The following is a 23,876-nucleotide window of genomic DNA, read 5'->3' on the forward strand; positions in this document are numbered from 1 at the left end:
GCACATGGCAGCGATAATATTGGCAGGTAGCGATTTAAATAGCTCGTTTGCGCGGCGCTCTCAGACTTTAACAGATGGTTAGAACCTGTTTAGATGAACATGGTTGCTGATATGCTTGGCTATTTGCAATTATTGTCATTCGAATGTCACTTACATCTGTCTAATATCGGTTGGTCATGGTCCGTTGTTATTGTTTATCTCATTTCTGCCACTCATTATGCAGCTGGACAGAGAGACAACAATACGTGCTTTTATTGCTTCCGGTTGATAAGTGAATTGGTTTTGAGGTACGATTTTCTTTTGTGATATGAATTTAGGAAACCAAAACGTTCGACTTAAAAGTTAGATCATAACAACTATTGCTAGTTACGCTGACGAAGATGTGATCATTTCAGAGCTATGCAATTTGGTTACCTTGTTTTCGTCACAGAGAGTTGTTTGAGACAGGACTATGAATCGTAGGCCTTTTAAGTCTGGGAAATCGCGGATTATTTTCTATCAGAATATACGATTATCATATAGTTTTTTTATGTACTGGTGATTCGCGCGTAATATAGCTTGGTAGGCAATTTTACAGCCTTCAAACGCTAGCAGAAATCGGAATCGAAGCAATCATGCCAGATGTGTCTACCGATGGCAAGGATAAAGTTCGGTTGAAGAAGAAATTCGGGTTACCAACTGGCTTGTCGCTTGTCATTGGCTCCATCATAGGTGAGTTAAAGGCGTGATTCGTTCTTCCACTTTCATATGCATGGTGGTTTAAAAAGTAGCGCACTTCATCATCATTTCAATATCTGTCAAAGTTTCAATATTTTGACCGTTTCTCTACCATGAGTGAATGTAAAAAATCTATATCTATAAGAACATGTCACAACTTTGCCTCCGGCTTTCAGGTTCCGGTATCTTCATCACTCCTAGCGGAATAGCCGCGGAGGTTGGATCAGTGGGAGCAACACTCCTCGTATGGTTCATGTGCGGCATCATATCAATATTTTGTAAGTGTCTGGTGGCTGAAGTTTGCTCCTTTTCGGAACGATACAATTGCGAATATAAATTGGGAATTACCAAAGAAGTGCATGTATGTGCGGCCTAATGTACGTGAATCATTGAAAGTGAGTTCAATGGCCTTTAACAACGATCGTAACATAAGGTATATATCTCTCTAGCCATAAATCCTTTAACAGTGGCTGATTATTGGTTAGGAACTTGATTCAAGGGAAACTGTGCATCAGTGATAACTGACTGAATGTCTGCTGTTTGTATGGCGAGGTTTTAACCATTCTGTTCTTAACCTCACTTTGCACACTATTCTCAATTTCAGTGTCATTTGCGTACGCCGAACTTGGAACCCTGATCAGGCGCCAGGGTGGGGATTACACCTACATACTGCAGGGGCTTAAGGGTTTCCACAAGTTCTTTGGTCCGCTGCCAGCGTTCTTGTTCCTGTGGATGAAGTTGGTGACTGGCCCAGCAACTGTTGCCATAGCCGCCCTATCATTTGCGCGTTATATCGTTTTTCCATTTTTTCCGGATTGCGACACGCCTCTTTATGTGATTCGAATAGTTGCTGCATTCTGCATTCGTAAGTATCACAATATTATTCTCAGCAATCTTTAGCGGATTATAGATACCTTGGCACTCAGAGAGACGCATTGATTTGCCCATTTTCAAAGTTAAAATCGGCGCCTGTCTTCCCAGGCGGCTTGTGTTCGGCACCCAGGGGAAGCATGTATAATGTGATAGAGTGGGCGGCTCTTTCTGACAGTAGGTTTCCAATGGAAAGAACGGTTGCTTTACGCCAATAGAAAGAATGATTGCATTAAACTAGGCCTACTGGAAGGAAGAGTTACATTCTTATCTTGAGTGCAATTAGGTGATTCTCCCCTGCTAATAATTGAGTTCCGGTACAGTTTCAGTTGTATTGATCAACATGAGCAGTGTCACTCTTGTATCACGAGTGTTGGTGCTATTTACTACCGTAAAGATGGCTACCATAGGTATGATTGTAATCGCCGGGATCGTACGGATGACACAAGGTATTGAAAACATGAGAGAATCATAGTTTAGGCCGATGTTTCGGTGGTTCATATCAGCTGCTACGCTTACTCCACGTCCTTGGCCTCATTACAGCAGCAGTGTATGACACTGCTGATTATAGTAATCACCAAATCAGTTTGTTGGTCGATGTAGCTAGGGTATCTTTCTCTAACTGTATTCTTATTTGAGTACCGTGACCACGATAAGTCAGTCAGGAATTCCATCCCAGAGAGATCAGCCATGCATGGTGACTCCCTTATTCTGACAACGGATAGTCAATTAAAAAAGTAGGCGCAAATTAATTTCGTTATAAATTTTATCAAAGGTTTATGAAAATATGATTGTTTTTCGACTCAAACTGAATTTCTATGCCTGAGTGAATTTCTTGGTTTCTTCAAGGTCACACCCATCATCTGAGCACTGGCTTTGACGGCAGCGCCACATCACCTGGTAGCTATGCTGTCGCGTGTTACATGGGCCTCTTCGGCTTCGAGGGATGGTAAGATAACTTTTGATCGGACCGTATTGAAAATTCCAAGTGGAAACTCGCATTTCAGCGGATGACTTGGAAGACTCTGTGCAATGTCAGTGACATAAACAACATCTGATCCATCTCGCCAAACAACATAGAATAGTTGATGCCTTGCACGAGCAGGCTGCTTGAGCTGAAAACATGTTACTGGCCTGTAAACTGTGAAGTCGATCATTGTGTTAAATCTGGTAATTTGAAAACTAGCATGTGGCCTTTTCCTGAAAATTAGCTGCTTTCTGTTGCCCTGTAGTTGAATGGTGAAATTAATTGAAGTTCGTTTTTTTTCAGGGATAACTTGTGTACAGTTGTGGAAGAAATGGTCAATCCGAAACGGTAAGAATCTTGAAGTAAAGTCAATTGCTTAACCGTCTTGAAAATTGGTCTCAATTTAACAATTACCTTTAAAATGACAAAATCATGGTAAGGTCATGATGTGAAGCGCTTTGGGCTAGTTAAACCAGATGTGTTTAAGTCTCACATCTATTAAGGTACCAACATTATCCGCTCGTTATGATTTCTACCAATGTTACCTTGTATGTTTCAGGAACGTGCCCCTGTGCTTATTTTCAGGGATAAGTATAGTCATTGTGGTATATATTCTGGCCAACTGTTCATACTTCACCGTGATGTCTCCTTATACAATGCAGCAGTCTGGAGCAGTAGTCATGGTGGGTTATCAACATATCTATCAATCATTTGTTATGACGTTTTTTAAGAAAGATTTTAACGAATTTTGGTTGTACATTCATGATCAGCGAAGAAACACTGGCACCAGGTATTAAAAGAAAAAAAATTATAAAACATGGCGTGTCATAAATAAATCAAACGATCTGCCTAGCTCCGTTTGGCCGATAACGGTGATTCCTCTATCAGCCTGGCCTTGGGAGTAATATAAGTACATGTTTTGTCGCCAAAAGTCTTGCTGACAACAGAGTTATCAGATGAGCGAAGCTGATACCATCGTAGTGTGAGGTTGCTCGAGGACAAGGTTGATCGCTGAGCTTCTAGAAGGAAGGATAATCATACCAAAGTCAAACTCTTCTTTCCAGTCGTGGGCAGAACATGTTATCGGTCCCGCCTCCTATGTAATCCCAGTCCTGGTAGCCTGCTCGGTATTCGGGATGCTCACAAGCCTAATCCTCACTGACTCCAGGATCTTCTTCGCCGGAGCCAGGGAAGGTCAGCTGATGTCGGCCCTGTCAATGGTGCATGTGACCAAGGCAACACCCATGCCGGTATTGTGTTTTCAGGTAAGATTTATTAGCTTTTTTATCGGGAATCACCTCAGCCCAGATGAACTTCACAATCTCGTACTCGTCAGTCGATTTGTCGAAAGTAAAACACGAGTTTAACCAATAAAAAGCTGTGATCGAAATTTCGTTACTTCAATTCAGTTGACGATTGTCTGTGAAGAGTGTCATTGTTTAAAAATGCATTAAGTCACCTATGTTGCATATATTTCAGGCGACCCTTGGTTTTATCTATACCTGCGTGTCCGACATCTACAGTCTTATGAGGTACAGGATATTTTGTGAGATTGTCTTTCGAGCCATGACAATATGTTGTTTGGTGATCTTGAGGAGGACAGCTAATGATAACAGAAATAACGTTTTTAAGGTGAGTTGATCCAGATTTAATGTATGTGCCATATGCATTCACCTATTCACTGTCGCCTATAGCAATATTTTATAGATGTCTTGCAGTAAAATATTCGGCGACATAATTATAATGTTATTCCTTACATACAAAAATTTAAAAAATACTTCCAATGTAATGTACTTTCAACTCGTTTCATTAATGTACTTCAATACCGAGTGCTTAAATGAGTCCTGATAACTCATCAAAGGGACCAACCAAGTACGTACCTTCATAAATTGATACACGATAAAGGCACAGCAAGTGCTATCACTAAACAGCCTTCAATAAAAACGATGTTGCTTTATTTTTTTCGTCATTAAGCTCGAGAGACACAGCATCCATCCCGATAAACTATATAATCATTAATGATAAAGAGATCGCGGCCAAAAACCTGTGGAAAATATAGTGATTTTGTTGTTTTTTTCCAGACTCCGGCTCCTATTCTCGGCACCAGTATTTTGTTGTGCTTCTTCCTAATAGTGGCCCCAGTTGTGGACAAGCCGAGGATAGAGACCCTTTACGCCGTACTTATGGTACTCGTGGGAATAGTCTTCTATGTTCCGTTTGTCTATTACAAAATCAAGCTACCATTCGTAGGTAAGACTTTTGGAATCTTTGTACCTGAGGGTTATTCGTATCACCAAAATTGATAGAGCATTTCATTGTTTAATTCATCTATGAACCATACTGTAGAACTCCCTCAGTATTTCAAGTACAATATTCTATCATGGCATGAGTTCAGTCCATGAATTGGTTTTTGCATTTTTAACTCTATGAAGGTCATTCCAGAGTGCTGCTTCTGCACGGTTCTCATCTCCTCTTTCACATAACAGGTCAATACGCAGAAGGCCCACCTAGACTTGGTCCAGTTATGAGAAGATACTTTACTTGGTCGGTAGTCACCAAATTCACTGTTATCTTACTTTTTCAGACAAGCTGACTAGATTCATCCAAAAGCTATTCCTAGTGGTGCCGACAATGGAGTGATGTCCGAAAACGGAGACATGCTGATTTGAGAACTTTCTGAGACGAAGCGCTGATATTTTTTAAATGTATTCGTGAGATGGCGTGATCGTTTGAAACAACACAGAGTAATTTCGTTGAAAGACTGGAACTCAACACTTTGCCCAAGCTCGGGGAGCGACTGCTTTGCCCGTGCTGGGAAAGAGCGTAGCACATATTTGGCCAATGTTGCGGCGTTCTAGGAAGACATTTCATTTGGCAAAGACTCCCTGTAATGAGGGCGGAGGCGTGGCGAATTCCCGGCGCGGTTGATCGGTAGCATTATAATAATCACAGAGCCTGCTGCTGCATAACGTACCTCTAGCGTCTGATGGAAATATTTGGCAACCTCCTTTCACAATCTGTTAAATATAGGGGCTTCAAAAAGATTTTTATGGGAAAGAATTACATTAGTCATCTGATGAACTGTACGTTATTCAGCCGACGATCGTGGTATGTACCGAAAAATATCAAGATGAATAAAATATGCAGATCCATTGGACTCTTACTCGAGCGTTATTCTTGAAGGCTTCTGGATTCGTGAGATGGCGTGGTTGTTTGAAACACTGGCATGACTGTTTATTCTATGAACACCTTATATTATCTATTATAAGCAAAAGATGGCGTCAACGTAATGACCGAGAACAATCTGCCGAATTTTGGCCTGACCTCGATGACCTAAATTTGCCAAAATGAAAAGGAACCTGTTATGATCGTGATAAATGGAATGTTCCCTACGGCTGAATGTACACAGAGTGCTGTTTGAATGCATACACAATAACACATGGAACGGTACAGCAGCAGCAGAGACGACCGACCGGCTGCTGGTCATGATATTCCTCAAAACTTTGTGACATGCTTACATAGTGTCCATTCCCAACTGCTCGATTGCAATTTTTCTCACTTTTCTCCGGTCTACTTTCCCAGTTGGACCATATGGTAGACTGTCGAGCAAAACAAAATACTTTGGACCGAGACTCAACCCATCCTCGCATTCGCCAAATATTCCATCGCAATACTCCCGCAATTCAGCTTCCGTCATTTTCTTATCTTTATGGGGAACTACGCATGCGCAGATTTCTTCATACAGTCTCGCATCTGGCACGCCAACAACGATGACGAGAGTGATTTTTGGATGCTTGATTATGACATTCTCCAAGGTCAGAGGGTATATCTTCACGGTTGCCCTGGAAATGATTTCCTGCTTCCTGCCCTTGATGGTGATGTAACCTTCATGGTCCATTACAGCTCTATCGGCTGTCAGGAACCACCCATCAGCCGTCTTGACTTGTTTAGTAAGCTCATCATCACCCCAATATTTCACGAACAGACTTTTGAGTCTGACACACAGTTCGCCATCTGTGTTGACTGGGACTATATCTCCGGCCTCGTCGACTATCTTCGCCTCTCCATCTACTGCAATCCCTGTTGTCGACGCCCTCTTCTCAACTGAATCTTGTAGAAGAGCTCCAACCGGGATATTTGATTCTGAGCTTCCGTACATATTTAGTAAGTTCGGAATTACATTGAGACACTGGGTGAACAGAGCACTGTTCACACTCTGCCCCCCGAAAATCCCAACACGAACCTTTCCAGCGTTGAACTTGCCTTTTTGGGCCAATTGGACTAAGTCTGTTAATAGGTACGGAAACGTCAGCAAGACGGTGCACTTTTCTTCCTCTGCACACTGGAGCATGAACTCTGATCCCTCTGATCCCGCGCCAACTGAAGCCTTTGTAACAACATAGACCATGGTGTACCCAATCCCAAAGGCTGGACCAGTCATGCCTCCGGAATAAGGCATAGGCCTATCTGTGATGTATATATCGCGGTCAGTAATGCCATTCATCATCGATGCATTCCTCCAGCCATTGATGCCATAAGCGTAAGGTTGTGCTACAAGTTTAGGGTATCCAGTACTTCCACTTGTCATGTTCAGACCCTGTATATCATCATTTGTTAACAGTGTTTGTCTTTGGTAAAGTTCCTTCAGGTCGAACTTTTGACTACTGGTAATCGACTTCAACAGAATGGTTCCTTCATATGGCTCTTCCCCCAATATGAAAATTTTTTCAAGGTCGGGCAATCCTTCCACTCCTAGTTTCATCTTTGGATCGTGATCGCGAAGCCCTGGGCAGATGGTTGTGAACAATTCATAGTTTTTCCCATTGTGACCAGGTTGTGCTATTATCCACTTGGCACCACTCTTTCCGAGAAGATATTTCAAATCTTGCTCAGTTTTGAAGGAACTCTGCAACCTGACGAGAATTCCCCCGGTGCGAGCAATGGCATACTCACAGACAACGTAATCAATAGAAGTTGGGCACATCAACGACACTCTCTCGCCCTTCTTTAGACCGTGCGCAATAAAAGCAGCTGCTAGCTGCTGTGTTCTTAACTTCATCTCTCCGAAAGTGATGGCCTGACGTGGTACACCAATGTCCCTGACAACGTAGGCTTCTTTGTCAGGATTGGCATCGCCACGGATGTCGAGTAGTTCCGGTAAGCTGTGTTGCAGGGGTGGGACACCAGAGTTGCTGCAGTGGTAACTTCTCAACTTTTGAGCTGCCATCATAATAGCTCTTGTTTGTCTTAAATCTGAAAATATGGACATCAGTGACGTTTTGATAATGTAGGGACAATATACGACATGCAGAGTTGTACTGAGATTTGAGAAATCAACCCAGTTCTTGGCGTCCAAATCTTGCACGTGACAGTACAGTTAAGTTGGATAACAAGCACTTCGCCACTTCTTCCTTGAGCAAGAAATTGGCCCACCAAGAACAAATAATTTGAATGCAATGGTATCGGCCAATGGTGCATGAACATTTTTACATTTCCCTACCTTTGATTTAACACTTCGGACTGATTTTATAAATGCTTCAAAAATAAAGTCAGTAAGAAGGCCTGTACGTGTATGGAGGTTCGCCGTCCTCGATATTCAGGTGGCCTATACACCTAATTGTAATTACATGTACTCGAACAACTCTGTCGAAAATCATTAGATAACACATTTACTATGTCACATGTCTGATAACATTAGTTTGTCAGAAATGACAGGCCTACTTATCTTATTCTCTATCTATTTTCTTATCTTTTTTTGTTTATCATCGGCATACTTTTTTTACATGTCCGTAGCCTGCCCTTTCTATGACCCTTTTTCACGCATTTTTACACATTCGGCAGAGGAAACCAAGTAATTTGACGTATTCCTTGCACCAGAAAATCCGTTGTGTCTCATAATCAGGAACTAGATAAGTGAAAACTCAAAGACTGTTTAAGGTTCATTTATTCAACATCGTTTACTGACCCCAAATAAATAGATACGTGAGAAACAAATTATCAACCAATATTCTTCATTTTATATTAGGTTTTAGGTTTCGGACTCAAAAATTCAAAGAAACATATAATTGCATTTTCCAAAGAACTAAATTGATAAGCACTATATATTATGAGTCAAAACTCATGATTTGCAGATGCTTTAGTCTTCCGATTCGGAGCTAATCATCAGAGTGTACATGTATGTCTGTGGGGGCCTTAATGTATTGGCGTGATCGAACCGCGAATCACCCTGCGTCTCTGAACCAACCTCACACCAGCTTTGTTCCTTCTCCAGTTCGAACCATCGCATTTGCGCCTTGGAACTATAACAATTCATGATTCATTGGGGCGTGATTTTGCCGTCATTCGTGGTATTTCAAAACAAGGACTTATCTCAAGAATCATGTGCATTGATATTATTAGGTTTTGAGTATATAAAGCAGTCACAACTAACTTGCGAACCGCCCTTCGTCCAAACTCACGAACGAGGTCAATGGACACGGTCTGTGCCCACGTGTGGCACCCTGCCTTCCCCGCTGGGTCATATAGCGAAACCCGAAGAACAGGTTTCCTTCGAGTTCGTTTTGAATGAGTTTGTGTGGATGACCGGCCTTTTGAATTGTACATATTTCATACACACAAATATCAATAATAAGAAGCCTTTGGTGCACACATTATGTATGGTGAAGGCAAAGCATTTCTTGGCCTACCAGTAACAGTACGGGCTTGGCCATAGTAGAATCTTTAATCAGGATGAAGAAGTTTATGAATTATTTTTGATATTTGGGGAATATTTTCGAAAGGAGGCGTTCATCACTTCTCCAGACATACAATAAGAGGTAAGACATTCATGTTATTGTAAAACGAATCCTTCAGACAACAACTTTTTCCAAAAACTTTACTTTTGACAAACTTAGTATGTCATTTCTAGCTTCTGCACTGTGTTTAGTACATCTACTGCATTGTGCGTGTCAACATGTTTCTCTTTGCAAGTTTTGGGTTTACACTTCAAGTGTGAGAAAGCTGTTTCTTCACTGGAAAGAACTGTCGGTGAAAATGGGGTAATGTCCCTTTGCTACCATGGCAGCTTTGAGATGTGAAATTTGCAGAAAGAAAGATTTCAATCAAGAAAGTCTAATTAAAAAAGATACTGCTCCAATGGATGCGTGTACCTGAGCCTAAATATAATCAGTATCCCAACCTTTCACGGCAGTATCAGACCAAGCTAACATTTAATTAGTTGTTTAGATCTTAATCTTGTATCTTTTACAGCATTTTCCGTCAGATTCTTACCAAACTAATTAATCTTGTAATCTCCCCGACAGAGCAAAATATGTTGGGCATCCCGTATGTTATGGCCGTGGCCCTTGCCCTGCTCCTAGCCTTGCCAACGAGCTACGCTGACACCCTTGCCGAGGATACATGCCCTTCTACGAGAAACAGTATCACTCTCTTCCCTAATGCTCAGGCTATGCTGGTGGGAATCTTCGACCTGAGTCAGCCAGGACGGAATGGAGAAGCTTGTGGGGAACCTACACCAAGTAAGTGTGCAACATTCTTACTTATAGTACAATTTCGGCAATGATACTAGTATATAACCTATATACATTTGTATATATTCGGGGATCTCGGAGCCTTCGATGAAGTTCAGGCCCAGTAAAAGTGGGATGTTTCTCATTGGCCATCAAAAGGTTGATGTTACAATCCTACAAGGTCATTCTTTCACGATTGAAAATAATGGTGTTTTTCTTCACTTTCAGAACTGTTGAGTTTGTCGCTTTTGTAACCCTCCCATGTTGTGATCCTTAACGTTAATTTGCTTGATACCTGTTCCAAGCTTTCTTCGTTTATTGTCAATCAAAAATTCAATAATCCTTTTTCCAGCTATCTTACCTTCGTATGAGGCGGTAATGTGGGCCTTGACTCGACTCAATCAGAATAATGGCTCATTGAACAGTAACCCCATCACTGACAGCTACGTGCCGGGAATACAGATAGGTGGGTGATATAGGGCATCTTCTCGACAGAGGACAAGACCTTTCACTCTATGTAAACATGTGCACCTGTATTTCCTGTGATTTATATATCGACAATCAAATACCAACAGCAAAAGAACAACCCATGTATCAATACTTTTTGCCATAAAGTGCCAAATGTGCATCGCATAGTCTATCTGAAAGGATAGAACACTCGGTAACCAACTGGCAAGTCAGTGACAAAGTGACAGAGATTGTAAAAAAATCTACGAGTTACATCTACATTTATGGTTTCTTTATTTGCTTTTCGGGTTGTCTGTACCTGCTTTTTCGAGTGTGTGCCTGAACAAGAACATTTTCACTTTTGACTAACGGTATAAAACAATATACTCATGTTTCATCACAGGTATGCGAGCCTACGACACCTGCAGTCGAACTGAAGTTGCAACTCGAAGTGTCATGGACTCCTTCCCAAACTTCTACTCCAACGCCAGATTCTGTACCCAGAGCAAGGACAAAATGCTCCTTGGTAATTAACTCTGGTTTTATTCATTTTGGATCACTGGAAGATACAACGCACGATATAATCAATGCTTCGCAGGGCTGTATTGAACGGGGCTAAATTCTAAAAAAAACGGGTTTTCATACATATTTGTGACAAAAAGTGTTTTGAACCGCTAGAGTCTATTGTCCCCTTCCTTGGGCCAAGTAATTAAATACAGCCCTGCAGATGCAATGCACAATACAAACAGTGCTTTTTAACCACAGTTATATGAATGCTTTATTTATATATAACCACAACTTCATGTATGCTTTAGGTCCATTGTAACCACAATAAAAACAATGCTTGCTTTGTTTCAAGTAATCAAACCGCACCATAATCAATGCTTTGTAACAAGTGAGGGACACAATTAACAGTAGCCTACTTTATTGTAAGTGTAATGCAGATTATAACACCAATAACTGTTTCCTCTTTCAGGGGTGTTGGCCGGGTCGATCTTCAGTCACGTTAGTACGTCAGTACACACAATAATAAGTGCAATGATCAATACAATCCACGATTGGAATACAGTAAACATAATGCTTTTCTGATGCAAAAGCTAGTCACGATAAATGTACCTTGCTAAGAGTAAAAAACAATACAGTTAATGCTAACACAATACAATTATTACTGAGTTGACAGTGCAACACAATACAATCATTGCCGTGTTAACAGGACAGTGACAATGAAGCTGGGCTACAATACACAATTTAATCAATGTAATTTCGTCCTCTTTCAGGTGTGTTAGGGTCGTCCTACAGTTACGTCAGTAGATCAGTAGCTGATTGGCTGACAGCTTACAAGATGCCCATGGTGTCCTACGCTTCCAGTTTCCTTGACCTTGGCGACAAAACCCAATACCCTTACTTTATGCGGACCATTCCACCGGACAGGATGCAGACCCAGGTACGCCTGCATGCGGATACAATATTTTTAGATCGGCTTAAATATCTGTGTCCTTAAACTCTGATGAACAATTATTTCTAAACATATGGCGCTGAAAGCAGAAAGAAACGCATTAATTGATGATCTTCGAAACACAGTGATTATTTAATCAGTCATTTTGTTCTCCGCTAAAAAAATAGTATCTTAAAAAACACGCGACAACATTCACAAGAACGTTCTGTGAACTGTGTGCCTAAAGTATCCTCTATAATACAGGATTTCTTGTAATTGGAACCAATTGATGAGTGTGCCGGTAATCTTTTCCAGGTCTTCATCGAGGTGCTGAAAAAGCTTAAGTGGTCATACATTGGCATAGTTTACACTGACGAGACATATGGAAAATCAGTCCAAGCAGAGCTGGTGAGACATGCTAGTCAAAATGGCATCTGCATTCGTGCTGCAGTTTCTGTCAGTAAAGATGAGAAAGATCCAGTAAAGCTGGCTGCAGTGTTCAGCACTTTACTTGGCGTTAATGTAACCGGAGTGATCTACGTTGGGCTTCCTCATGTCGCATTTGATTTAATGAAAGTGGCGCCGACCGTGATGGATGCGGGGAAGCTGCAGTGGATTTTCTCAGACACAGTTGGTAACAGCCGGGGTTTCGGCTCTCTCAACAACTACACTAGAGGCTACATCGGGCTCACTCCATCTTCAAGACGTACCCCAGAGTTCCAAGATCACTGGATGCGAATAGATGAGAACAACCCACTTTCATATAATCCATTCTTCAAGGACTGGTATATGAGTATGAACAAGTGTAAATTGACAGGAGTCACGTATGAGCCTTATAGGTCTTACCCAGCCTGCCGCCTCATGAGCCAAGACGACAAAAGGAAGTCATACGTCCAGAACCAATACGTCCTTTCTGCCCTGGATGCTGTTTACACCTATGCCAGGGCCCTGAGGATGGCGCGGGCAGACAAGTGTACCACAAAGAGTGGCGCCTGCCAAGCGCTTCTAGACATGAGTGGTGAGACATTCTTCAAGGATTACCTCCTCAAGGTCAACATCACCTACGCCACGGAGGAACGCCTGTATGCCTGGGCATCGTATCTCGAGGAGCCCTACTATGCACCAAAGAAGACCTTCTTTACCACCACTGGAGAAATTGGGCTACCCAGCTATGACGTGTGGAACTTCAACAAGAGACCCTCAGGTTTATTCTCCTCGCAGAGGGTAAGTATTTCACATTACATTTCAAACACAGTACGGCAAGTATGTAATAAGAGGGGAAATCGATTCGAATAAAGCTGGATGAAGGAGTAACATTCAAATAGCAGCCAATTAAAAATAATAATTTAGCAACAAAGTAGATTTTGTATCATTGCTCTTTTGGTCCAGTTTAAAGCATTAAATCAGACTGACCGATTGACTTCTTTCAGCTGCTGGTTTATCGATATTTCTTTAAAATCATTATCAAACTATTCATGTTCTAACTCTTCTGCTGGTTTGTATTGTCGATTAGTTCACAATATTTCATACCTTCTCAACAATCCGTTTCAGGTCGGCGTATACGAGGGAGGCAAGTTTACCAAGTGGGATCAGAAGTACATCAAGATGTACGATGTAATTAGAGAAAACGAGCTGAAGTCCATCCCTCCATCAAAGTGTTCTTCTGACTGCGGTACCTGCCTCACTATCAAGGGAGCCACGCAGTTCTTGTACATCCCAGGAAACATACATATCACTGGCATCTTCTCCATTCACACAGATGCCACCAACTCCAACTGTGGAAAAGTCCGTTTAGAGTACGCCCAGCTCATGGAAGCTTTCGCCTTTGCAATCGACAGAGTGAAAATCGACAACCCCAAATGGCTGAACAAAGTAACGCTTGGAGCGGTTGGCTTTGATGACTGCTCGAGTGTATCCAGAGCCAAGGGTGTGGTGGCGAACTTTCATAACAACCAATTGGACCTCAGGAACCCCGCGACGAGTCAGAAGATCCACCCAAATTCGGTCGAGGGATACGTTGCCTCCAGTGCCAGTGACACCACGATATCTATTGCCGAGATACTGACACCACTCAGAATAACGCAAGTTGGATATGCTGCCACGTCAACAGAACTCTCCAACAAAGGTGTTTACCCTTATTTCCTACGCACTGTTCCTTCTGATGACAAACAAGTCACGGCGATGATCAGGCTTCTAAAAGAAATGTCATGGAAATACGTCCAGACGATACAAGCTCCAACCAGCTACGGAAAAAATGCTGTCGCTGAGTTTCTGAAACAAGCGAAGCCTGCAGGGATCTGTGTAACCGCCAGTCACGAGTTCACATCGCACGGGAGTTACTTAGCAATCTTAGAGCGTCTGCGACAACGTCCACAAGCCAAAGTCGTCATCGTTTTTGCTGATACTGCAGATATCAACGGATTCCTGAAGGCTGTTAAAGTGCAGAACGCTGGGGGTGAATTCCTGTTGTTTGGAGGGGAACTTTGGGGAACATCACCTCTTCCCATTGTCGATGCTGAAAATGTTGCAGTCGGATCCCTCACTATGAAACTAAGGAGTCCTTTTATCGCAGAGTTTGACAAGTATCTCCGGGGACTGAAGGTTAATGCAAACAGCAGGAATCCATTCTACCGAGAGTGGTACCAGGCCACCTTTAACTGCTATATCGATGTCCAAAGTACAACAGTTTACCCCAAGCCATGTAACACGACCTTGACGATCCCAGACTCACCAATGTTTTACCAGTCCCAGTTTGCATACTACACCATAAATGCTGTGTACGCCATTGCGATGGGGCTGGACGAGGCCTTGAAATTCTACTGCGGGTCGACGTACACCAGTATTTGTAAAGAGTTCGTGAATGCTGCCAACAAGAAACAGCTATTATTCGACAAGATTAAAGCTGCTGATTTCCTAGATATTGATAAGAAGACTTTCAAGTTCATTGACGGCGAAGGGAACGCTGAATACGAGGTCCACAGCTACTGGGGAAACGGTACTGGCAAAGGTTATCAGAAGGTAGGTTGAAGATTTGCCTCGTCCCCAGCGCGCTATTTTACACGCTGACAATGGTTTTATATAGTTGTGATATGTGGCCGTGGTTTATGTGCGAACTACGTGTTTATCTAGAAAGTTCTTCACGAGACGAATAAGCTTTAAAATCAATGATCAGTTCTACGGTCTGCATTCAAGTCAAAGGCCTGATCATTGACTATCAGAAAACATTCATGGTACGCATTTTTTAACTACAGTATTAATTCCGATTATCAGCTGCTTTTAGAAGAGCAACTAGAAGGGAACTTGTACGGATTGGTGATGAGAGTGAACGGCTTTGGTCTGTGTTGTATTGGTCATTTGGTAAAATTTCTGCATTTGTATGACAAATGCTTTGAGTTGGTTCATAGCATCTATACAACATGTATGCTTCTTGATCTTTTTCTTTGAAACAATATCTTCTCAGATCGTTATTGACACAGGTAACGATAGGATTTTTTAGTTGATTCATAGCAGCTCTTTGTACTTTCTACAGGTTGCCTCGTATGTCGTCGCACAGAATGACTGGGGGCAGAAGCCAGACAAATCAAAGATCCACTACTACAACAACAATCCCATAATTTCCGAGTGCAGCAGCGGACTCGCTTGCCAGTCATGCCTCTCCAAGTTCCAGACAAAGTTCCTACACATACCTGGTGACGTGTTACTAGCTGGCCTCTTCCCAATTCACAACTCCGGGAGTAACATCTATAGCTGTGGTGGGATGAAGCCTTTTAATGGATTCCAGTACCTCGAGACTATGGCCTTTGCCGTAGATCAAGTCAACAATGGGTTGGCTCCGGTCAAATTGCAGAATGTTACACTCGGCGCCGTCGGCCTTGACGACTGCTCCAGCGAGTACCTTGCCTCAAGTCTTGTCTCCAGCATACACTCTGGTACTCTGCTGCTCAGCAAGAATGGCATTACGGTAGATCGTCAGAAGATTCGAGGCTTGTTGACCTATGGTTCTGGGATGTCAATAAAAGTTCAAGAAATTGTTCGGGGACTTCGCATGGCGCAAATCAGTCCGAGCTCCACCAGTACCCGACTCAACGACCCGCTTCTCTACCCTATGTTCTACAGGACAGTCCCGATGGACGACACACAGGTCAGGGCGATTGCAAGATTGGTGAAAACTGTTAAGTGGTCATGTGTACAGACAGTCCATTCTCCCACCATTTACGCTAAAGACGCCATCTTAGCATTCAAAGCGGCTGCTAAGGCAGAAAAGATATGCGTTTCTGCCTGTTATGAACTTTTCACTGACGGCACCTATGACCAGATCATACAGAAGCTTGCCGACTCATCTACGAAAGCTGTGGTGGTATTTGCCCAAGCGGATACCTATGTGCGGAACCTTCTCGAAGCTCTTCGACAGGCCAAGCTCAACAAGACAGTCGACCTCACTTTCATTGCCAGCGAATCATGGGGGCAATTAAAAGCTGTAGTAAGAGGCTATGAATCAGTCGTTCCTAACACCATGACTATGAAAGTTCAAGCGCCTAAAGTCCCTGGATTCGATACATATGTCCAGACACTTAGGGTGACCACTGGTAGTAGGCCTAATAGAAACCCGTGGTTTAATGAGTACTACCAGATGATATTCGACTGCTACCTAACGGACAAGTCCTTGTACAGTACTAAATGTGCCAGCACATCTCAATCCCTCACGACATCAGCCAAGTATGAGCAAGAGAACTGGGTTGTCAGCACTATGGACGGCGTTTATGCCTTCACTGCAGCACTGCATACAACTTTACAACAGGTCTGTGGAAATAACTATTCAGGTAAGACGTGCTGTCCACATTAAGTCTCTGTCTGTTGGAACAACTTCAAGTACATGTAGTTGGAAAGCCTATTTTTAAAAATTTCAACCTCCCTACTCTGCATGTATTTATTCCATAAGCAGTTTGTATGCTACACAAGACCAATATTAGCAGCTTGAAATAATTGCACCTTCGATTGTAATCCATTTATTTATAATTTTTCATTGAATATGTAGTAAGAGATAGATTCACGCGTGATCCTCAGTCTTTGTAATTTAGATATCATATTGTGATTTTATTAAGCTTTCGGAATGACTACCCAAAGCAACAGAATCAGAAACAAAATGAAGATGTAAAAGCAGGTGTTAACTTCAATAGGACTTCCTATTTCCAGGTGTTTGTTCTACTTTCGTGCAAGATGATGACATCAACCTGAAGATCTTCCGTAACCTCCAAGGAGTCTCCTTCACGTCTCCAGGCGGTGGGACCTTCACCTTCAACGCAAACCGAGCCAGGACCACAGGTTATGATGTTGCGAAAGTTGACGCTACTAATAGTGCTAACCCGTACAAAGAGGTACGTAAATCCTATGCCCGTGTTACATAAGGTCACTGCTACCAGCCCCGCTCTTTTAGTGAAAATGACTGTATGCTGTGTACCAGCGGTTTTTCTAATGAACAACAGGAAGGGCTCGTATATGGAGAAGGCATTAACAGGAACGAATTATAAGTACTGTACTTCATTATTTCTATATCATATCCCGAAATACACTGTTCAACTGTTTCAGGTGGGTAAGTGGGGCAACAACGCTCTTACTGTAAGTGACCCAACTCTATCCACCAGCTACACCAGTGTGCCATCGAGATGTGCCCCTTGTATCGAATGCCCCTATGGCCAACAGGCTCGCGACAAGGAAAAGTTTGCTTATCTAAATGGAGATATTCTGATTGCAAGTAAGTTGTCCGAAATTCTTGATATATTGGTATGTTCTATCGCATGACTGAACTATACTGTAGGTTTACTAAGTTTGAGAGGTTGGCAAAGTTTTTAGTATGCCATGTACAAAATCAGCGACAATTTAATGGCAGCTTTAAAGCTTTGATGAGTAAGTGGTTATGTCTGGGTCTTCAAGGCCATGTTTATTCTTTGAAATTTGAATTTGATTTGGATTTTCCAATTATATTGAAATAGGCAAAATCGGTGATTAATATGAATTTCATTTTTCATTTTTTATTTTGTTTCTAGTCATCATTGGACAATGATATCTAAACATTTACGTGACTGAACCTGATCATGGATATGATATCATATCTATGTTTTTAATGCATACCTTTGTCATTTTCAGACGTAGTTGATGTTCACGTGGCCGGCAAGGAGGCATTCTCCTGCGGTCAAATCAATATGGAATTTGGCGCCCCACTGGTCGAGGTCTTCAACTTCGCCATTGAGCAAGTCAACAAGAAACAGGGAATATTCGCAAATGTCTTACCTGGGGTCAGCTTGGGTGGTATCACAGTGGATTCTTGTAAGAGTGCAGTCAGGGCAGGTAACTTGGTGGCGGACTTTCACAGTGGTGTGATCACATTACAGGACGCTGGTGGCCAGGTCGTCGAACCGGATCGAGTGCAACTGTGGATTGGTGGCCAGACAACTCCCGAGTCCATTGAGATGGCTGAGGTTCTTAAGATCCTTGGGATACCGCAGATCAGTTATGGAGCGACTGGGTATGCTTTGAGTGACAGAGACAAGTACCCAAACTTTCTACGAACGGTCCCCGCAGATGACAAGCAGGCCCGCGGTTTGATCAGCTTCGTCAAGACATGGAACCTTGTGAATGTCCAGCTTGTATCCAGCCCCGATCCCTATGGTAACTACATGTCCAGGGAGTTCATCCGCCTTGCCAAGGTCAATGGTATCTGCATTACAAACGATATTGTGTTTCAAGGGAATGGCACCTTCACTGAAAGCTTGGCGGATGAGGTAGTGCAGACACTTCTCAAGAATCCTGAGGCTTCCGTTGTACTTGTCCTCCTTCGCGATGATTATGTCAATGGCTTCCTGAGAGCGCTCGACAGGGGCACCGGCAGGCAGCGCAAGTTTTTCCTCATTGGAACAGACACCTGGGGTGATCTCCTTAGGCAGACGACAGGAGTGAGTGAGACAATCCTCCTCAACGCTGTAACCTTCAATGTTGAGACTGCAGACATCCCCGAGTTTGACACGTACCTAGATGCTAAAAACCCAAACAACTATTTTCGCAACCCCTGGTTCAATGAGATGTATGAGGCAGCCTTTGACTGTACTATTCCTAACAACATCGCCAGTTATGCCCGCACTTGTTCCAACACACAACTCGGAATACCTCGGCTATGGAATTACACCCAGGATCCATTCGCTCTTTATATGGAGAATGCTGTTTATTCGGCAGCCATTGGCATCCACCATGCTCTGACTGAGATCTGTGGCGAGAATTACGTTGGCGCATGCCCGGATTATGTCGTGGCCGGAGAGAAGCGACAGCGGATCAGGCACGCTATGAAATTGGTCAACTTCATTGATGCGACCGGGCAGCCATTCAAGTTTGTCCTCAATGGAGAGAGCGTCCGGGGTTACCACATATATCGCCTGGAGAAAGAGGCTGTGGGTGGCAATCTTACCTACAAAAATGTAAGTAAATACATGTACATCTATGTATGTCAGTCTATTTGAGACTTACCAGATGCCCTAACAGCTGCAGTACACCCTCCCGAAGCATCCCGATTTCGCCGTTCTAAATATTCGTTCAACTGGTTCAGGAAAGAGGGCTAGGACGGGGATGCTCTATAACAGCCACAAGCAAATCATGCCAAGCTCATTTGAAAGCCTGAAATTTATGTGTATATATTTCATAAACACTTTCTTAGTGCCATTTCATCGTCTTATCAATGCACTACCACTATTCCAACAAAGTGATTCCGAACAGCCATGTTTGATGGCAACGTTTTAAGGTCACACGTGAAGTATAGATGTTTTTCTTTTCTCCTTAAGCCTGGCGTTATTTCAGTATTCGCACCAGGCCTGGCGTTATTTCAGTATTCGCACCAGGTTACACGATCTTCATAGGATATACATGTATTATTAAAGTCATCTTTCATTTCTTTGCAGATTGGGAGTTATAATGACACCAACCTCCTTAAATTGGACATCACCTACAACCCCAACTGGTTTTCCAACTGCTCTGACAATAGATGCAAAGCCTGCCCTAATCTGGTCCCGAAGCTCTCGAGATTCATGCAGCGAAGGAGCTATCGTGACCTTAACCTCGTCGCCTTCTATAATGTGCATCACTCCGGCAGCAACTACCTTGGCTGTGGCAAGATGAACATAGTCTACGGCTTCCAGAGAATGTTAGCTTTCTTCTACGCAATAGAACTCATCAACAACAACACTTTAAACGAGTTAGATTCAACAATGAAACTCAGTGGTTTAGCCATTGACTTCTGTGAAAATCCCGCCCAGCTGCGACAGGACTTATTCACCTACTTGAATGGTGATGGCCTTTGTAACTACGCTAACTACACCGAAATGCTGTATCCTTGGACAAGTGTTGCCTACATGACCACCGGTGCCGCCTATTCTATCATAGGAGACGAGTTTTTTACCCCACTTGGACTAACCGCCATTAGCCCCATTGCTACTGCTGTTGATTTGAGTGACAAGAACTTGCATCCTTTCTTTCTGAGGACAGTACCACCAGATACCTTACAAGCAAGAGCTATGGACGAAATCCTCAATCTGTTTGGATGGAACTATTTCATGGGTGTAAACACTGATGACGAATATGGCCGCGGTGCTATGGAAGCCTTGGTTAACCTAGTATCCAATAGGGGTAACAAGTCCTACTGTGTTGGTGCTAGACACACTATCCCAAAAGGTGCCTCCATGGAACAGGTGAAAGAGATCGTCAGGGACTTGGACAGAAAGCGATTTGGTCGGGTTGTCATTCTGTTCACAAACGTAAAAGACACACGCAAGATCCTTCAAGCTACCAAGGACCTGAACCTCATTGGTCGGTTCATATGGTTGGGGAGCGAGTCCTGGGCAACTGATGCAAACATTCCACGTGGCTTGGAGGACGTAGCCCGAGGAGCCATAACGTTGGAGATCCGATCAGAGCCGGTGCCCGGCTTTGTGAAGTGGATGAAAGAGATCACGATCAAGAACACAAAGAACATCCCCATTGACTGGTTACAAGAGTACCTTCAACACATGTTCAAATGCAGGATCGAGAGCAGTATTGTGGTGCAGACTCAATATGCTCGAATGTGTACAGACAATGAACGTATATTAGACTTCATGATAGAACCGGACCCCGCAATTTTACACACCATCATATCAGCCTATGTTGTCGCATGGGGACTGTCCAGCGCCAGGAACAAGGAGTGTAAGGGAGAAGCTATTGATGACTGCTTATGGAGAGTGAAGAGATCTGAGCGTAATAGGATCATCTATGAATCACTGCGTGCAGCACAGTTGAGGGTCCTACCAGAACAATTGAAGAATGACTCCTTCCAATTCAAGTTCACAGAGCAAGGCTATGGTGACCTTGGCTACAGTATCTACAACTACGTCCGGCGTCCAGGATCCAAGACAGACTACATCTACAAAAAGGTACTTTACACAATATTCTACACTACAGGCCCGAGTGCTGTTTGAAGTACGTTTTGTATTTGCAGTAATTAAAGCTGTGTAAAAATAGGTTGGTGATGTTCCCTTATCACGGAATATGACCAAGTTTAAACATTGCTGGTACATTCCTTTAAAAGGGGCTAACAAATGTAACAAAAATTGTCCCTTTCAGGTCGGCTTCTGGATGGAGGAACTTGAGATGCCCAAGACCAGCTACCAAGGTTACTCAGAGACAGGGGGAGCATACACCGCCATACCTATTTCGACCTGCCCTCGCGATGTGAAATGTGCCTGTTTAACAGGTGGGACTGGAACCTCGACCATCGTAGAGAGATTGTACCCTCCACCAGCAAAGAACGAGAACTACCATAAAGCATGGGGTGTCGCTGCTGCAACTCTGAGTGGTCTTGGCATTTCCATAGCTCTTATCATGTTCTTCTACTTCTTATTCTTCTACCCAGTGCGTGGAGGCACATCCGTCCTCGGCTACCTCCTGCTGTTTGGCTGTGTCTTGGTCTACGCGACCAACTTCGCCTTCTTGTTCCACGCCTGCCCTCAAGTCTGCGCCATACGGAAATTTTCCCTTGGGATATCCTATTCGTTCTGCTTTGCCGCTCTCCTAACCAAGGCACTGAATACAGTCAGGGTAGACACATATGATGACAGGTTCCAAGCACCTTATAAACGTTTCACACATCCCCTCGGATTATTCAGCATTGCAACTGGCATAGCTTTCGTACAGATCATCATTGCGACAGAGTGGCTGATCCTTCGTCCACCAGATATGGAATACGTATCCTACTTGGGCCAGTCGTACCCGCGCTGCGCACCAAGTGATTTCTACAATGAGGAGCTCCTTCTCAGTTTGGTCTATCCGATGTTTCTGATAGCCATGACTCTCTTCTTCTCAGCACTGACATGGCGCTCGGAGGACAACTGCAAGGAATCTCGATGGATCTTGGTCGCCAGTTTCTTCTGTGCTGCCTGCTGGTTAATATGGACGATCGTATCAACCAAGACACAGTTTAAGTACCGAGATGGAGCGGTGGTTGTGGGCAACATCATCTGCGCCTCGCTCATGTTGATCTGCATCTACGCCAGGAAGATACACTTCTTTAATAAGTACCAGAAGGAGAAAAAGCAGCAGAAGAAAGAGGAGAGGGAAATGAAGGAATACCCAGGTAAGATGATCAGAGGGTCATCCACATATTAAACAGTTAGCGGTGAAATACACTTTTAGCTGTTAGTCGCCTCCTCAACAGAGTGACAAATAAACAAACTATGGCTACATAGAAAATATACCTCTCATTACCAATAAAGAAGAGGCCTATTTCTTATCAATTCCAGCTGAGTAAATTGCTGTCAAAAGTCGATTGGCTGCACTGCGAAGTGTTTCATTCAACTTCATGATCAGCATTTAGACTTGTCTCAAACTCTAATATTTTTCGTTTTTCAGATGATGACCTGTATGGTAATGTATATGAATCTGTGCCGCGACCAGCAAGTGAAAGGGGATCGAAATATCGTAAGTTACATACACCGAAAGCTCATAAACTGGTTATCTGTCCGATTTGAAGTCATTGGGAGACTTGGTTGATTATTAATGGTGAATCATATTCCAGTCGTAGTTACTCGTCTGGTCGTAGACACCTTTCGAGCTCTACCAGTTTTCTCATATCATAGTGTCCTTTAGGGAAAACAGCCAAAGGCCAGATCAGTACAGTATGCGTTGCCTTGCTTCCGATTCTGCGGTTCTTCTACTTCTTATTGTACTCAAGGTCGTTTTATTGTGTTTCAGATGCATAATGTGGCATTCGGCAGTATACCTTGTCCAGCTTTACACGCTTAGTATCGATACAGTCTCCCTCCAACTGGTAGAACCGATGGTATACTAAGGGGTCTTTTGGCTTCCCCCTTTCTCCCAGTTTTCCGAGATTCTTAAAAACCTCTAGCCTTTTTTCTGAAAGACTTCTAAGGGATAGTAGAAAAAATAAGGTTTTTCAATCATCTCAGCAGTTAATAGACCAACGTTGAATTGACTTGTTAGTGTATGAATAATCATTTTTTATTTCCCTTCAAACTCCGTCCAGCAATCTATAGTGATTTTAATTAGATTCTTAGTGAGATTTTTAATTTATTCTTTAGAGTATTTGTTCAACGTGTATTTTGTATATATGGCATAAACAGTGTCAGTGAAAAAACAGTGTCATATTGTAAAGATATTTTGTAGCTTTCATATAATAGAAATAAATATTTTTACCGAATACACGACTTCTTCATTGTGATTAACAAGAATGCTCCAGACACGTCTTGGTATCACCTGTAATAAAGACGAATGCCACTGACATACTCTGGGATATCAGGTCGTGATGGGAAATACTCCAGGCACATCCAGGTACATCCGGTCAAGAATGCTCAAGATATACCTATAACCCTGTTCTATCCGGTCAGGAAATGATAAGACC

At 42.9% G+C, this 23,876-nt stretch overlaps 3 protein-coding genes across 5 annotated transcripts; 2 read left to right on the plus strand and 1 right to left on the minus strand.

The window, feature by feature from the left end:
• The first annotated feature begins 236 nt into the window (after window positions 1–236).
• LOC135483287 (b(0,+)-type amino acid transporter 1-like) lies at window positions 237–5,277 on the plus strand. Of its 2 annotated transcripts, none has more exons than XM_064764036.1 (11): window positions 237–287; window positions 894–995; window positions 1,322–1,582; window positions 1,911–2,036; window positions 2,437–2,536; window positions 2,858–2,902; window positions 3,114–3,237; window positions 3,619–3,819; window positions 4,034–4,186; window positions 4,636–4,804; window positions 5,139–5,277. In XM_064764036.1, exons 2-11 carry the CDS (start codon window positions 971–973, stop codon window positions 5,192–5,194), a joined length of 1,260 nt encoding a protein of 419 aa, XP_064620106.1. In that variant the 5' UTR covers window positions 237–287; window positions 894–970; the 3' UTR covers window positions 5,195–5,277. The 2 variants fall into 2 exon arrangements, with proteins under 2 accessions (XP_064620106.1, XP_064620105.1); XM_064764035.1 differs by lacking the exon at window positions 237–287 and adding an exon at window positions 518–711.
• LOC135483286 (medium-chain acyl-CoA ligase ACSF2, mitochondrial-like) lies at window positions 3,870–8,152 on the minus strand. The gene is made up of 2 exons (XM_064764034.1): window positions 8,055–8,152; window positions 3,870–7,807 (listed from the first exon to the last, which is right to left on the minus strand). The coding sequence occupies exon 2, from the start codon at window positions 7,782–7,784 to the stop codon at window positions 6,069–6,071; it is 1,716 nt and encodes a 571-aa protein (XP_064620104.1). The 5' UTR covers window positions 7,785–7,807; window positions 8,055–8,152; the 3' UTR covers window positions 3,870–6,068.
• Window positions 8,153–9,221: 1,069 nt separating this feature from the next.
• Window positions 9,222–23,675, plus strand: LOC135483288 (uncharacterized). Of its 2 annotated transcripts, XM_064764037.1 has the most exons (16): window positions 9,222–9,369; window positions 9,856–10,071; window positions 10,415–10,528; window positions 10,913–11,035; window positions 11,486–11,518; window positions 11,787–11,953; window positions 12,260–13,168; window positions 13,496–14,962; window positions 15,474–16,764; window positions 17,138–17,319; window positions 17,531–17,696; window positions 18,089–19,410; window positions 19,888–21,393; window positions 21,584–22,592; window positions 22,868–22,936; window positions 23,210–23,675. In XM_064764037.1, exons 2-16 carry the CDS (start codon window positions 9,864–9,866, stop codon window positions 23,215–23,217), a joined length of 8,574 nt encoding a protein of 2,857 aa, XP_064620107.1. In that variant the 5' UTR covers window positions 9,222–9,369; window positions 9,856–9,863; the 3' UTR covers window positions 23,218–23,675. The 2 variants fall into 2 exon arrangements, with proteins under 2 accessions (XP_064620107.1, XP_064620108.1); XM_064764038.1 differs by lacking the exon at window positions 11,486–11,518.
• Window positions 23,676–23,876: the final 201 nt, after the last annotated feature.

Source organism: Lineus longissimus, chromosome 2 (assembly GCF_910592395.1).
Source record: "Lineus longissimus chromosome 2, tnLinLong1.2, whole genome shotgun sequence".
Taxonomy (NCBI): domain Eukaryota; kingdom Metazoa; phylum Nemertea; class Pilidiophora; order Heteronemertea; family Lineidae; genus Lineus; species Lineus longissimus.